Source organism: Condylostylus longicornis, unplaced genomic scaffold, assembly GCF_029603195.1.
Source record: "Condylostylus longicornis isolate FDR11 unplaced genomic scaffold, ASM2960319v2 ptg000010l, whole genome shotgun sequence".
NCBI classification, from domain to species: domain Eukaryota; kingdom Metazoa; phylum Arthropoda; class Insecta; order Diptera; family Dolichopodidae; genus Condylostylus; species Condylostylus longicornis.
This window is the reverse complement of record NW_026577979.1, coordinates 22,776,657-22,791,264: the sequence shown is the minus strand read 5'-3', so window position 1 is coordinate 22,791,264 and position 14,608 is coordinate 22,776,657. Positions and strand designations below refer to the sequence as shown.

The following is a 14,608-nucleotide window of genomic DNA, read 5'->3' as shown; positions in this document are numbered from 1 at the left end:
ATATAAAAAAAAAAAACAAAATGAGAAAAAATTTAAAAACCCGAACAAGGATACCTAGAATTTATTACCATAGAAATTTACGATTGCTATAAGGAAAGGTTTTGATAATTTTGCATTATTTAAGTTATTTTTCACTGTTTATTTTTTTTCGGTAAGTAAACGGCATGTTGGTTAAACTTTAAAATTTTCAGAAAATTTAGAATATTTTTCTCAGATAAATTAAATTTTTGCCAGTGCCAAAACTTTACCCCAATGTAATACGGTAATAAAATCAACACACCATTTTAAAATGTTTTGTATTAATTAAAAGAAATTTCTATAACAAAATGTGCGAGTTGGCTCTTAAGTTTGGTGTAGTTAAATAAAAAGTTGAAGACGTTTTAACCATTTCTGCGATTTTGTTTTAATAAAAATGTATAATGAAAATTTTGGTTGTTCACTTTTGTATTTAATAATGTGTTCCAATTAATGAACGTTATTTTGAAAATATACTTTCTATCTAGCAATTACCTTAATGGTGAGATCACACTAAAGAAAGCTCTAGTATATTAAAAATTTTCACAAATCACATGATCTAAATCTCATTTTAATATGTGATATAAATTTTTTTTTTTTTTTCTACTCCTAGGGCTAGTGCATGACAACATAGACTATATCATGCCCCAGTTTCATTGCGTTCTAGACTTTTTACTTGGTAGGAGACTAGCCTGCCGTAGACGTGATATAAATATGTTGATACTAAGATGTGTACAGACAGACAGGAATTGCGCTGGGCCACTCGACATGTAAAATTTGATACCATGAAACAATATTCCTTATTGAATGGTATGTGCTTTTGTCGGTCTGTACAGTGAAGTCTTTTGGTATTAAGTTTACGCGAAATAGTCGAAGTTAAGCAAAACAGTTACCCAAAACAGCTGAAGATTGGAAATTAATGTATAAGAAGGATGAAGTTATAGCAAGAACAAATAAAAACCAACTTAATATGTACGCCTAGCATAATTTAAAAAAAACTTTACAAATCTTTGAAAGATAACATTACGCTATTATAAGGGAAAGATTTATTTCCAAAAATTTTAAAGAATTCTTAAGTACATTCATATCTCTACCATTACAACATATTTTAAGCGTCCCACATTTCACGATTGATTGCTTTTTTCCTTTTAATCACAAAAAAAACTACTCTTACAAAAGAAACCAAGAGTTTGAACTGAATTTTTATTACTAAGGATATATTCTTAATCAAAAAGGTTTTAGTCTAAATTCTTTGAAGAAATGTAGAAAAAAAGTCCTGGCAAAATGATATATTTGAAATTTCACTAATTGAAAACTTTTAACTACATGGCTTCAACGACAACTTTTATTCTTATGCATATATACATCTAAATTTTGATTTTAAAATAACAATCTAAAATTTGCATACGTGTTTCATGGTGTAATCTTGATAATATATATCACCCAAAGTAAAACAAATTCTAGTGCAGTATCGATTTTATCAATCACCACGAAAAGCTTAAGAAATACGCATACCTATAAAACGATAAAAGTAACGTGGAAACCAAATATGTTTCACTGTGACAGTGTCGCATAAATTATATGTATTATGACGTGTAGAAGTTTTATAAACAGACACAAGGACTGACGGACGACCAGACGGGGTGAACTAATAAGCATTTTTTCAAAAATTTTTTAAAAAAATGCGAAGATTGTATATGTTTTATGTAATTTCAATATAATTAGATGTAGATTAAGTGAAATCAATTTAAGGCTTATATTATATTCCATAAATCATGATCAGTCATAACATATCAAGTCTGAACTAAGATAAATATGGAAATATTATTGGATTAGTGACATAAATCGAATGATAATCTAAATCAAATATGAGACAAAATCGAACAACAACTATTCCAAGCACAGCTTAATATAATTATAGAAAGAAGTATTATTTACATATCCATATACATATATGTTTATAGTATGTATAGTTATTTGTATTATAAACAAAAATTATTTTACAATTTTCTTTGTCGCCTCACATAATCTTTAGTTTTTATTATGTAAAAATAAACATTTTAGAGAAAATGCATTTTCAGTTCAAAATTCTTTAATACATGAAAGTAAAATGACAAAATCGTTGTACTAAATAAAAACACAACTAAACAAAAACTCCAGCTACAACAAATTTTATGGCTCTAAATGCTACAACATAATTTAGAATTTTCTCTCAGTGCTTTTTGAAGGTCAACATTCCAAAAGATACTAATCATCACATTGGTCCAAACAAAAACCAAATGAGAAAGACAGTTTTACTCCCCAAACTTGTTAACTGTTTACTTAAATGATTTGAACTTCTTCAAAAACTTTATGGTGGGTTCAAGAAGCAAAAATAAATTTTCTAAAGTAAACGAAAAAAATGGAGATTTTGACGTGATATTAAAAAAATATTTTTCAACAATTTCACCTTGAGCTGTTCTTTACACCTTAATTTTGCTTTTTATTTTCTTTTTAGTCAATTTAATATTAAACTTACAATTTATTTTGTATACTAAAGTAAGGGTATTTTGTTAGACCCATTAATCATTTTCAGACTAAAACGCTTTTAAAAGGAATTATTACGCATTTAGAAGAGTTTGAAAATTTGAATTGGTTATAAAGAAAAATAACAACCGCATACAAGTTTTTTTTATATTTTTTTTATTCTCTTTTAAACTTAAAAAAAAACATGTCTGTCCCTTAATATTTTTCACGAAAAAACCATTATATTTTTCTTCAATAAAGAATAATAAAAAACAGTTAAATCAACAAAATAGACAAAAACTCATAGAATTCAAATTAGAAAATTTAATAAATTTAAACAACAATAATAAAATAAAATTTTTAATAAAAATTTGTTTTACCGAAATAAACTCATACTTTGCATTCACATTTGTTTCAGCAGAAACACCCGCATGTGATATTTGAAGCTCGAACAAAAGCAAATAAAGGGTGTGCAAATTCTGGTAATTTAGATACATGGCGATCGTCACGCCGCACAAAACATTTATCATCTTTAGTAACAAATTTTATTGATAACGATATGATAGATATACTCCATCCAAATGGTGCTGGGCGATATAAACGTGATGTTCGTGAAGCAACAAAATATATTGAAACTGCCATTGTAGTCGATAAGGCAATGTTTGAAAAACGAAACGGCAGTACACGTGCCGAAGTAATACACGACGCTATACAAGTAGCGAATATTGCCGATTTGGTAAGTTTTTATTATTATGTTATAAAGTTTTCATATATAACTTTGTTTTATTCTTATTATCATTACACAAGATTCTGAATCTTATGTTTTATTTTGAAGGATCATTATGAAGCCTATATTCTTGCAATTAAATTTTTTTAAGCTAAGAATTAGGCAACCAGCGGGGCTTAATAATGTTATAAATGTAGTTTCAATGAAAACCTGATGTTAAAAACGAGGTTTCAATTTAAGTCTGATGAAAGCAGCCTTTACAATATCAACTTTTTACTGTTTTGTTTCGAGAATAAAGACAACTTAGAAAAAATTTCGTTATTCATAAATGTGGAAAATTTAATTTTTAATTACCAATTAACATAATGCTACTATTGGCATTTATACAATTGCGATTTAAATTAATTGCACTTTTTAAGAGAATTTATATACTACTAAGTTGAGTCTAAAATTTTGCATTTTTTACTTTTTACTTTCATTAATATTATCAAGGGGGAGAGGTTATTTGACAAGGTTACTTTTATTTTACTTTTGTAACTTCGAACATTGGTTTTGTGTTTTATCATCTAACCCTATGTTTATTATATTAAAATGGTTTTAATAAAATATTAGCTTCCGTTAAACACTTTCGCTATTGCAACTAAAAGTTAACAATTTCGCTATTTTCTCCACTTAATGAATAAAAATTCAAATAATATGATCTTTTAAACAAGTCCAAGTTACTTGAATTCTATAAAAATATTACGAATTTAAAGTCCGACACGTAAAGTGTCAAGAAATTAATTTTAATGTAAATTTAAAGCATATTTAGAGAAAACATTTAAAAATTAATTTTAACCAGTTTTTAAGAAAAAAGCTCAATAACTTTTCTCTAAAAGATAAAATTTATTTATTTTCAACAAAGTTTTTATTTTATTAATTTTGCTTTCCCCTAATCGAAAAAAAAGTAGAAAAATTTTTTTGTAGTTGAATTCTTCCGTTTCAAAAATACCGTAATCTCCAATAAACATTACTAAAATTTTTGTCTCTTCAGGTCCATAATTATAGATCGAAAGATTTTTCTTATCTCCAATGAAACTATTTCCAAAAAATTGCTAGAAAACCATAAACTCAACATACAATTAATGCGAAAATCTAGTTTAATAAATAACGATTATGTTAACAAAATTAATTCTGTGCATTTTTTTTTAATTTTAAGAACAAACTACTTAATTCACCATTTCATTGCTCTTTCATCTAAAATATGAAATCAGAACTTCCCTCCCAAATTTAAAAATATTAAATTGCAAACTAAGCGGAAGACAATCGTTTGGGGTTTAGTCTCTCAATTTAAAAAAAAAAGTTTTTTTTATAATATTTATTAAAGAAAAAATTTTCAATTTTAATCAAATTTTAAAATAGAAATAAATTTCTGATATAAAATTTATTTATATTTATAATAAAGAATAAACTTTTATGATAATAAAAAATAATAAAGAGCAAAGAAAAAAGAAACCATCCGTGCATTCTTTTCTTCTGCAATTTCTCTACTCTTAAATCATTCAACTTTGCTTTTATGTTGTACAGATCTTTCACCATTTTTATAATGAATATCTTTTCTGTCATCCGCGTTATTGTCTAGATTTGCCGTTCCTCTTTTGTATGTCATACAAAAAACGAAAAAAAAAAGATATTTCCTTTGTTTAAAATACAAAAAAAAAGACCAAAAAAAATGTAACGTTCAAATAATATAAAACTTTGCTTTCTCTGGACCAAAACTAAGGAAAAACCTTATTTAAGTAGTTGCTCCAAGTGTACATATGTACATAGATCTTAGATATAATTTATTGATATAAAATATGGAATAAGTTTTTGAAAATCTAGATGAAGAGGAGTATTCTTCTTATAATTTCTTTTCATAAAAATACTGAAACCATTGTTAAATCCTGAAAGCTTTTCGTTCCTCTTTCTTTTCGTATTATTGCGTTTTTAAATCATATGGCCCAAAAAAGAGAAAAAGAATTGTACAAATATAATAAAAAAAATTAAAAGCAAAAACTAAAATTTCTTCACAATTTTCTTTTAAAAACGAAATCCTATGGTACGTAAATCACAAGAGTGCAAGTGCAAATACATGTATGTATAGCAAAAAATTCTCTAGGATGAAGAAAAGAGAATAAATATAAAGGAAAGGAAGGGAAATGATTCCTTTTGTTAAACAAATAATAATAAAAAAAAAATTATTACCACCTTAGCTCTTGCATGCATAAGAGGACTTTAAGACGACAAGGCAGTTGATATCTTCGTCTTACATTGCTTTACTAAACTAAATATTCAAATCTTCTTGCTCATGCAATCGTATATGACAGATAATTTTATACAGTATGCATAAACCACTATGCATATCCATGCATTCGTATATATAAACAAAAAAGACTTGCAATAAAATTAAATTTCACATAAAAAATAATTTAAGATATGGATTTATAAAGAGCCGGATGAAATGTTACTTCCTTTGTATTTTCCATCATTCCGTATGTTACTCACCGCAAAAACCATAAACTAATAAAAAAGGATAAAACGAATGTTTTGTTAACAAATACTTTAACAGTATTCATTGGCAGAAAAATTTTTCATGAACAAAATATCGGAATGACATTATGATTTTGAATAAAATATCAACAGAATTTTCCTGCATAACTTATCCCTTATCCAAATAGGTAAACTTGTATCTGCCGCTAACTTCAAATTTAAAAAAGTCACTGTTAAATAAGAGATTGGTACCTGAAACTTGTGTTTATTTCAAAGTAGTGTATTTACATTACTTTTGTGAAATTTTATAAAAACACAGCAAGAAGTTAGTTTCTAAAATTCAAAAAAACATTTCCCAGTTTAATTTAATTTGAATAAAATAATACTCTTAACTTGAAGAATTAATCGTAATTATGTGGTTAATTATGGCTCTATTTATTCATAAAAATGCAAATGTAGATCAGACAATTGATGAATATGCAGGTAACAAGCCCGGTGATGTATCAGATTAAGAAGTTGAAGCCTTTACTGAACAACTTTAAGAAAAAAAGGCTAACATCAACCAAATGCTAGTTGAATATGACTGTAAACAACAAATCAACTTTTAGTCTCTTTAAATTTAGGACGAAGCTTTGATATTTATTTTGGGCATAAAGACATTTTACCAGAAAAAAAAAAACAAATGCAAGACGTAAAGATTTAACATGACAGATTTTATTACGCTGTTTATTTGATATAAGATAGCTTAAAATATTTTCTATAAGCTTAAAAGTAGTGAAGAAGGATTATATTTAATGACATTGAAGTTCAAGAGTAAAATAGCAAATTAGTCAAAAAATGTAATGCACTCCTAAAGTTAAAATTACGGAAATCGTAATAATCTTTTAAAAAAATATCATGGGGGTTTAAATCTAGAACCATTTTTAATTTCTTTTTTAAGTTATAAATTTGTCAGTTCGAAAATACGTGCATGTGGAATGAAAAATATAAAACACATAGTGCATGGTACTTTGTTTGAAAACAGATTTATTTTTTATAAATTTTTTTGAAAATGAAACTTTAAATTTCTCCAAAGCGCTCTAAAGTTTTATCGTTTATTTATATGAAGTTTGAATATTAGCCATTATTACTGACCTAGTTCCAAATGCATTAATCCTAAACAAAAGCTCAAAACTTAAGTTATGAAATTATGCAATATTAAATGTGAACAAAAAAAAATGATCCTTTCCCATATTATTAAACTTTTCAAAAGCAGCACCATAATTTCAAAAACTTATTACAAATGGAGCTTTTATCAGAAGAATCGTCAAGGTGGGTTCACTAAACTAACTAGTGAGAAAAAAATCAATCAAAACGAACAATCGGTTCATCTTTTGTACTGAAATTATTAATATAAAAAAATCTGATGTGGTCATCCCATAAGCAACAGCATGTTATGGACTATTTTAGCGAAAATGACAAGACTTTCATAATCTTGATCTTTAAATACTTCTTTTAAATTTTGAGGGCGCCGCTAGCTTAGTAAAAGTTCACTTTATGCTATCCGAATTCTTTGAAAAATTTGTCAATTAGTCCCCACCCAAACAATTATTGAATTTCAATAAATTCCGCCAAAAAGTTTATTGTGCTTACACAATATCGAAATACACACAGTGCTTACTTTATACATATCGCGAAAAGTATATCTTCTTGTACTATCAGGCAATAAAATATATTGTCGAATATATTAATCAGGCTCAGTTCCTGAGATCTGACATTTCCCAAAATTTTATTAAATCGTTTCATCATCGAAGGTACAAATATTGGTGCAAATCACTTCAACCGAACTTGAGATATTGGTCTGCACAGACAGATTGAGAGACAGACAGACAAACCGACTGACATCCTATGAACTTAGTTTATTTACGCTCCCATAATATGGTCCTTTCACCGAAAACTTGACATGCGAAATTTGGTGCCATCACATGATCTTCCTTATTGTATTCAATTCGGCCAGTAAAAATTAATTAAAGCAAAAACAGAAATTTTGTAGATATTACCAATAAAGTTTGTCATACCAAAAAGTCGATTTTAAAAACAATTAAGTGAACCAAAAGTACTAAAAAAGTATCAACTATTAATTGATCCAAAGTTAAATCAAACAACAATATTGAAGTTTAATGAATTTTCAAAGTGAAACGGGAATCATACAAACTATTTTAACACTGCTATGAGTTTTTCAAGTATTTTCTTAAAAACACAAAAACGATTATTATTCTTTTCTTTCTTTTTTTAGTGTAGCTAAAAGAAAATTAATGAGCAACGTAGAGATGGTGCTCAAAAAAAAGAGAAACTTTTTTATAACAAGAAACTATACAAGAAAGATTACATTAAAAATAAAATGCGAGATTTCTTACTGAGAGAAGGAATCCTTTTTTTTTCAACGCAAACGTCTTCGGCAGGATTATTTTTTTTTTGTATACGAAAAAAAATACAAAAAAGTATTTAAAAAAAAATGTTTATCCTTTTTTTATTAAGTACAAAAGTATGAATATAATGATCAGATGAAGATGGATATTTTAAGGAAGGATTAACTTTACGATACACAGCAGAGCATCTTTAATAAAAAAAGGCTAAAATTGTGCTGTACCATTAGTGATAAAATGATTGCTGAGCAATGACTTCAGAATTTTTAATACAAAAAAAGTAAATATTTTTTTTTCGTTTGTGTATAAAATGTTTCTGTTTTCGGTTATTTAATTTTTTGTTCAGTAAATATATCGAAGTGCTAAAACATTACAGGATAAAGCGAATACTTAGATTTTGTCTAGACAAGTTACATAATAAAAAATTAAATGAAAAGACCAATAGGTATCATTCTTTTTTTATATAATTTTATTAGGGGATCAACATCAATGAAGTATAAAAGGATTACAATATAAGTGTAAGGGATAAGCTGCCGAAAAGAATAGAATTTAAGGACATAATAATTGGTATTTAATTATTTATCGATAAATATAATGTGTAACCATTTACTTGTGGAAAAACGATTGAAAACTTAACACATTTTACTTTTCGAAAAACAGAAGTATTTGATTATAAAAACAAATTTACTTTTGGAGAATATTTTGCAAGCTATATTTTATTTAGAAAAGTAAAAAACAAGAATTTTGTTATACTTAATGTGTATTTTGATTAATAAATTGTCTGTCTAAAAAAATTATGAGAAATGAAAGTTAATATAAAAAACCCACCAAGCTTTAATCAAAAAATTATTTATAGTAATTTAATCCAAATAACAACTTTTAAGGAACCATAACTATATCATATAAATAATTAGGGGTCGTTTTTCCACAACACGCATTATGGTCTAGGAAAGCTTTTCTCAACTGAGACCATATGACTCTCCCAGTGAGCATTTTAAGGCAGCTACAGAAAGAAAAAGTGATCGGTGCTTTTTAATATATTTAAAGTACTAACATAGTACTTTAAATATATTTAAAGAAGAAACTAAAAAACAAGTACGTATATCAATTTAAATAGAAAAAAAAGTAATATTTTCATAAAAAATAATATTATTTGTTGGTCGTATTCATTTTTATAGAAATCATATTAAAAATTGGTATAAAAGCGGGTGAAAAATACTTTTTGTCCCGCTATAAATCTGTTTGAACTTATTTAAAGATAGAGAGATTCTAAGATGTTTTATAACTTATTGCTCAGTAATTTTATAAACATTTGTAATGGGTATAGATTATTTCTGGGTTACGTAAATCTTTGACTAATCTATAAAACTATTAGGATTTTTTTTTACTTTTATCAAATAGAAAAACATTTTATTTATTAAAGCAAAAAAACTTATTAAAAAGCATTCCAAAATTCCGTTTATCAAAGTATGTGCTCCGAGATCTTTCGATTTTGAATCAAATGTTTCTGAAACAATCTTGTAGCAAATAAGCACAGCAAAACTACTTTATAGCAGGGATGCCAGAAAACCATTGAAATTTAACATATAAGTTCTACAGAGAACGCAGGCAGGTATTTGCTAACAACTGTCAAAGCTTTCAAAAATTTTATTCTTTATTATGGAAGCAGATTTAAGAACATTGGCTTATTTACATCAGAAAAATTCTCACTATATAAAACTTCATAAAATAGATTCGTAAAAACATTTTTTATGATGCACATTTTTTGCAAAATTTTGCAAAAATTTGAGCTAAAAAGCATCTTGCTTCAAGTGGGGGGCGTTGCAAGCAAATTGTTTGTTTTGGGGAACCACCGGCGAGAAAAGGTTGAAACCCATTAGCCTAGAAAAACTAAATTTTGTTGCAATTACTTAACTGTATATTTTATTATTTTACTTATTTGCTCCTAAAGTTGATTCGATAATTGTTATTACACGTTCCAATATTAAAAAAAAAATCATATTTTTTGGTTTCAAGTTAAAATTTGAATAAATCAAAGATTTCGTACTACTTTATCCAGCTTTTCTTTCTGTTCTGGTTATAAGTAAGCATACTTACTTATATATATGTACCAAAACTCTATTGGATTATTGCAAGGGTCAAATACTCCCGTTCAATGCTCGCAATGCTCGAATGTTGAAAAGAAATTTAATCAATGGGAAATCAATTAAAAAAAAAATGGAAAAGTTCGTGCGCAATATGAATCTCTAAATATCAAAGAATCCCTTGATACCAGGCAATTCTTCTTTCCATGAGCCCGATACTTTTTTTTACTATTCAGAGTTATTTTATTAAAACCTTATTCAAACATGCATTTGCATATTGTACATACAAGAATTTTCACTTTTGAAAACCCATAAAATAAAGAAGATCATAAAATGATTGAATTCAACAAGATAGAGATATGCCGGTATCATGTCAATCAGGATTTAAGATAGTTCGTGAGTGATCTGAAGTTATCAATATGTACTGCGTACAATTTTATGGCAGAACTTGGTTTTGTTTAGATGATTTTCAAAAAATGTGTGCCTTTTGAATGAGTTCCCATTTTGAGATCGACCCCTGAGGCAGAAAAAACGCACAACTACAGACTACAAATACCCTTGAACCTAAAGAAAAGCTTTGGCACATTATCACTGGCGGTACATTGCTATATTCTATGTATACGAAAATAAAATAGAAGAAGTTTAAATAGAATTCAATCTCAACAACTTTAAAAATTACAATTTTCTATTTAAAATGAAATTATTTTTTCTCTTTCTTGCTTATATTTGTTATTTCTTGCTTTCTTGCTTTCTCTGTCATACAAAATTTTTAAAGTATCTAAGTTTTCATTTTGAATTTTGTTTTTCCAGTAATTACGCGTTCTTTTTTCCGCTACGAGTAATTTTAAAGTTTGTTACAGTCGAATTGTTTATAATATTTTGTTAAAAGTTTGTAATACGCAGCAGTTTTTGCCTTGAAAGAAAACGTCATTTTTATTAAACAAAAGGATTTCATATAATTTTATTAATAAAAACAGAAATGCAAGCAAAAATAAAATTTTGTTCCTCCTTCATATCGGAAAAACAAGGAAAGTAAATGGCAACTTAAGTACAATGTTTGTGTATGAACATTATATTCAAAAGTACGTTAAAGATTGACTTTTTCTCTTCTTGTTTGGATGCATGTGTGTGCTAAAAAATGCAATTTACCACTGTTTTCCAACATTGTTGCCTACTTGTGTGTTGTATATGCGTTCGTGATTGCATTTAAAACTATGAACATAAAAAAATTTATAAAAGTTTCTACCAAAACAAAAAACTTTTTTCGAGGTTTTCTAAATAAGTGCATATTATTTTAGCACAAAGTTAAAAAAATCCAATTAAAATGGAAATTAATTTAATTGTAATTGAAAATTATTGAGTAAGTAGTAAAAAATTTTTGCCACCCTTACACTATTCCTAGAGACACAGTCAGAGACAATGTTTGATTTTTAAAATTAAGTGATTCAATCAATTAATATTAGGAATATTTACTTATATTTCAAGTGTCTTTAAATTTTAAATGATCACCCGTTCTTTTTTTTCAAATTGTTATACTTTTTTTAAAAAAAGTATTTTTTAATGAACACGGTACTGCTTAAAACTCAAAAAACTTAAATACCTGACAGCAATTCATTTACGGTTTAGGTACATATATCTCGGGGAATTAGATCATGTCTTTCATAGTTGCTTTTTTTTGTATAAACAAATACTACGTGCCCGAGCAATGGCGCAATGGTTATTGCACTGGGCCTCTAACGGAAGGGTCTTGGGTTCAAAATCCCAGTCAAAAAAATTTAAAAATTAATATTAACTAATTGCGTTATTTCAATAATATCCAATGTTAAAAATGCCAGCAAAATAAAATAGTTCATACCAATAAACAACCTTAAATATTTAATATAAAACTACGGTAGGCTCGTCACCTACCTAGTAAACACAAGAACGTAAAAAAATGGTTCATAGTTATCTACAATATCGTGGACCAGCCCACGATACCAAAATTTTAAGTGTAGAATGTTAAGTTTTGCTTAATGGACATATTATATGGCCCTCATTTACATGATGGATTTCCTTTCTTCTTTCAATTATTAGGCAGCATTTTGATTTATAATTGTTTTATTTTCTTAAATATGGATTTTCTTCTATCCGTCAATTACATCAACCATTATTTTTAAGCATAAAAATATCTAGCAAAAATTAAATGACAAATATTTAGTTATCTACCTAAGATTATATTTTCCATAATTAAATCTTAAAATAGTATAACAGTAATGTCATATTTAAAATTAAACTAAAAAAATATTACATATATTTTTTCGACACCAAAGCATAATATAAACTTTGGAATAAGTTTACATACGTATATATATATAATATATATTATATTTATGTTCAAGCTGCTTTTAGCTTCACAAGAAATTACAATTAATTTAATTTGTTCCGCTTTTTTCTGTATACTTAGTTACTGAAATATTTTCTCTTCTTTTAATTTCTTACTTTTTAGTTTACTTTGGATTTTCTATATAAATACGTCACATTAAGCTAGGAAAAATATTAATCTTCTGCATTTTCCACAATTTTTTGTTTTTTTTTCTTTTTCATAATATTCTCTAAATGCGTTTTCTTTACCTGAAATTGGATGTTGCTGCAATAATTGTTCAAATATAGTACACGAACTGATGCTGCTACTACTGCTACTATATAATGAATTTACCTTAAGAAAGAAAAAAAAAACGAAAATTTTATACTAAATAAACATCCTGATGGTGCACAGCTATAATAGTGAATTTTTATAATTAATGCGAAAAGATATGCAATATGTATGTGTATAAAAATAGAAATTTGTATATTTATATAACATACAATATCTTTATCTTCAACTTGTGTTATATTATTTTGCATTACAGGGTTTTAATATTACAATTTCAAAGTTGAGTATGGAATACAAGAATTCTCAATTTCCATGAATCTTAAAGAATTTTAGTATTATATATACATATATAACAATATGTATATATATTTAGAAAAAACATCTTACCAGAAATATATTTCTTGATGGTTAAATGTTGAAGAGTATACGTGCATATACATAATGCATTAGGTATAAAACAGTATTCAAACATGCAAACTTTATTTAAAATAATTTATTTATACGACAAAAATGTACTTTAATATTTCACCATCTTAAATTTTGTAAAATTTTTCATTTTTGTGGAAAGTAAAAAATAACATTGGACTTTCAGTCTTAATTTGTTAAATGAAAAATTAACAAAACACAAGATTATTAACTATAGTACAAATAATTTGAGTATTTGTCTTTTCCCCTACTTACATCTATTTATACATACAAATACTTTAATGTTTAACTTCATTCTTTCTTTGTAATCTTTGTAAACGTTTATTCATTTTTCATTGTTAAAATAAAACTGGCCAAAATTGGCATAGCATTACAACAATAATACATATAACAGGACTAGAAATAATATTATAGCTCTTCAACAAAAAGTTGTTTTAATTTTGTTTTTAGAAATTTATTGGTATTAATATTTGAATTAAAATTCTTACGTTTAAATCAAATGTTTTTGGGAAGTACAATAATATAACTATTCCACATTAATTTAAGTTGTTTCCATTATTGACAAACATAGTTTAGTTTCAAGTTCATTCGTCCGTCCATGTTTCTGTTAACAATACTTCTTTAGTCTAAGAGAAAACTGAAATTTTATATAAATAAGGCTTTATGCAAAAGTAATTTCTCTAGTATTGTAAAGATACCACAAACATTTTTTCAAGTCCGCGAAAACTCATTTCTTGTACCAAATTAACAAATCACATTTTACTGCATATCGCCATAACATATTTTTCGGATCTCGCCTCTTCCAAGTTAATTAGCAAAACTAAAATTTGTCATCTCCTTACTTTTCTGAAATATTATGTTTTTCTAATTTTCTGCAACACTATTTTTTATAAAAAATTAACAATAAATGTTTTACATCAACCTGATTAACCATTGAATTCCCTCTTTACAATATTATTATTTCTTCCGATTTTAGTTCTAATCACAAATCAATGTCTGAATTATTATCTAATAATATAGTTTTAGTAAATCAGTCACAATAAACTAAAAAGAAATTTTTGTTTTTAAAATTCTACTTTCACTGGTTCAAGGGAAAAGCTCTAGTTTTGAAACCATTCTTTTTTTTCAGATACTCTTCTTTAACAGAAGCAGTGATTTGAATGCTCCTTAAAAGTATATAATAATCTTAACTGAGGTTATAACATTCTCAATTACTCCAACTTATGTTAGTTAATAGGAGTAGGAGGACGTGTTTTTCTCAAAAAGATTTCCATACAAAACTATGTTCCAATTACACAAATTA

At 26.5% G+C, this 14,608-nt stretch overlaps 1 protein-coding gene across 10 annotated transcripts in view; it reads left to right on the top strand.

Annotated features, from left to right (window-relative positions):
* Positions 1 to 14,608, top strand: part of LOC129619114 (disintegrin and metalloproteinase domain-containing protein 11) — a 417,704-nt gene that overhangs the window by 195,557 nt on the left and 207,539 nt on the right. For 8 of the 10 annotated variants that reach the window (XR_008697842.1, XM_055534202.1, XM_055534200.1 and 5 more), the window contains exon 6: positions 2,939 to 3,256. Coding sequence is in view for 9 of the 10 variants with exons in the window: in XM_055534202.1 (XP_055390177.1) it covers positions 2,939 to 3,256 (318 nt within the window). In the remaining variant the exon portion in view is untranslated. The remainder of the gene's footprint in view (positions 1 to 2,938; positions 3,257 to 14,608) is intronic. The other 2 variants (XM_055534201.1, XM_055534203.1) reach the window with 1 other exon arrangement.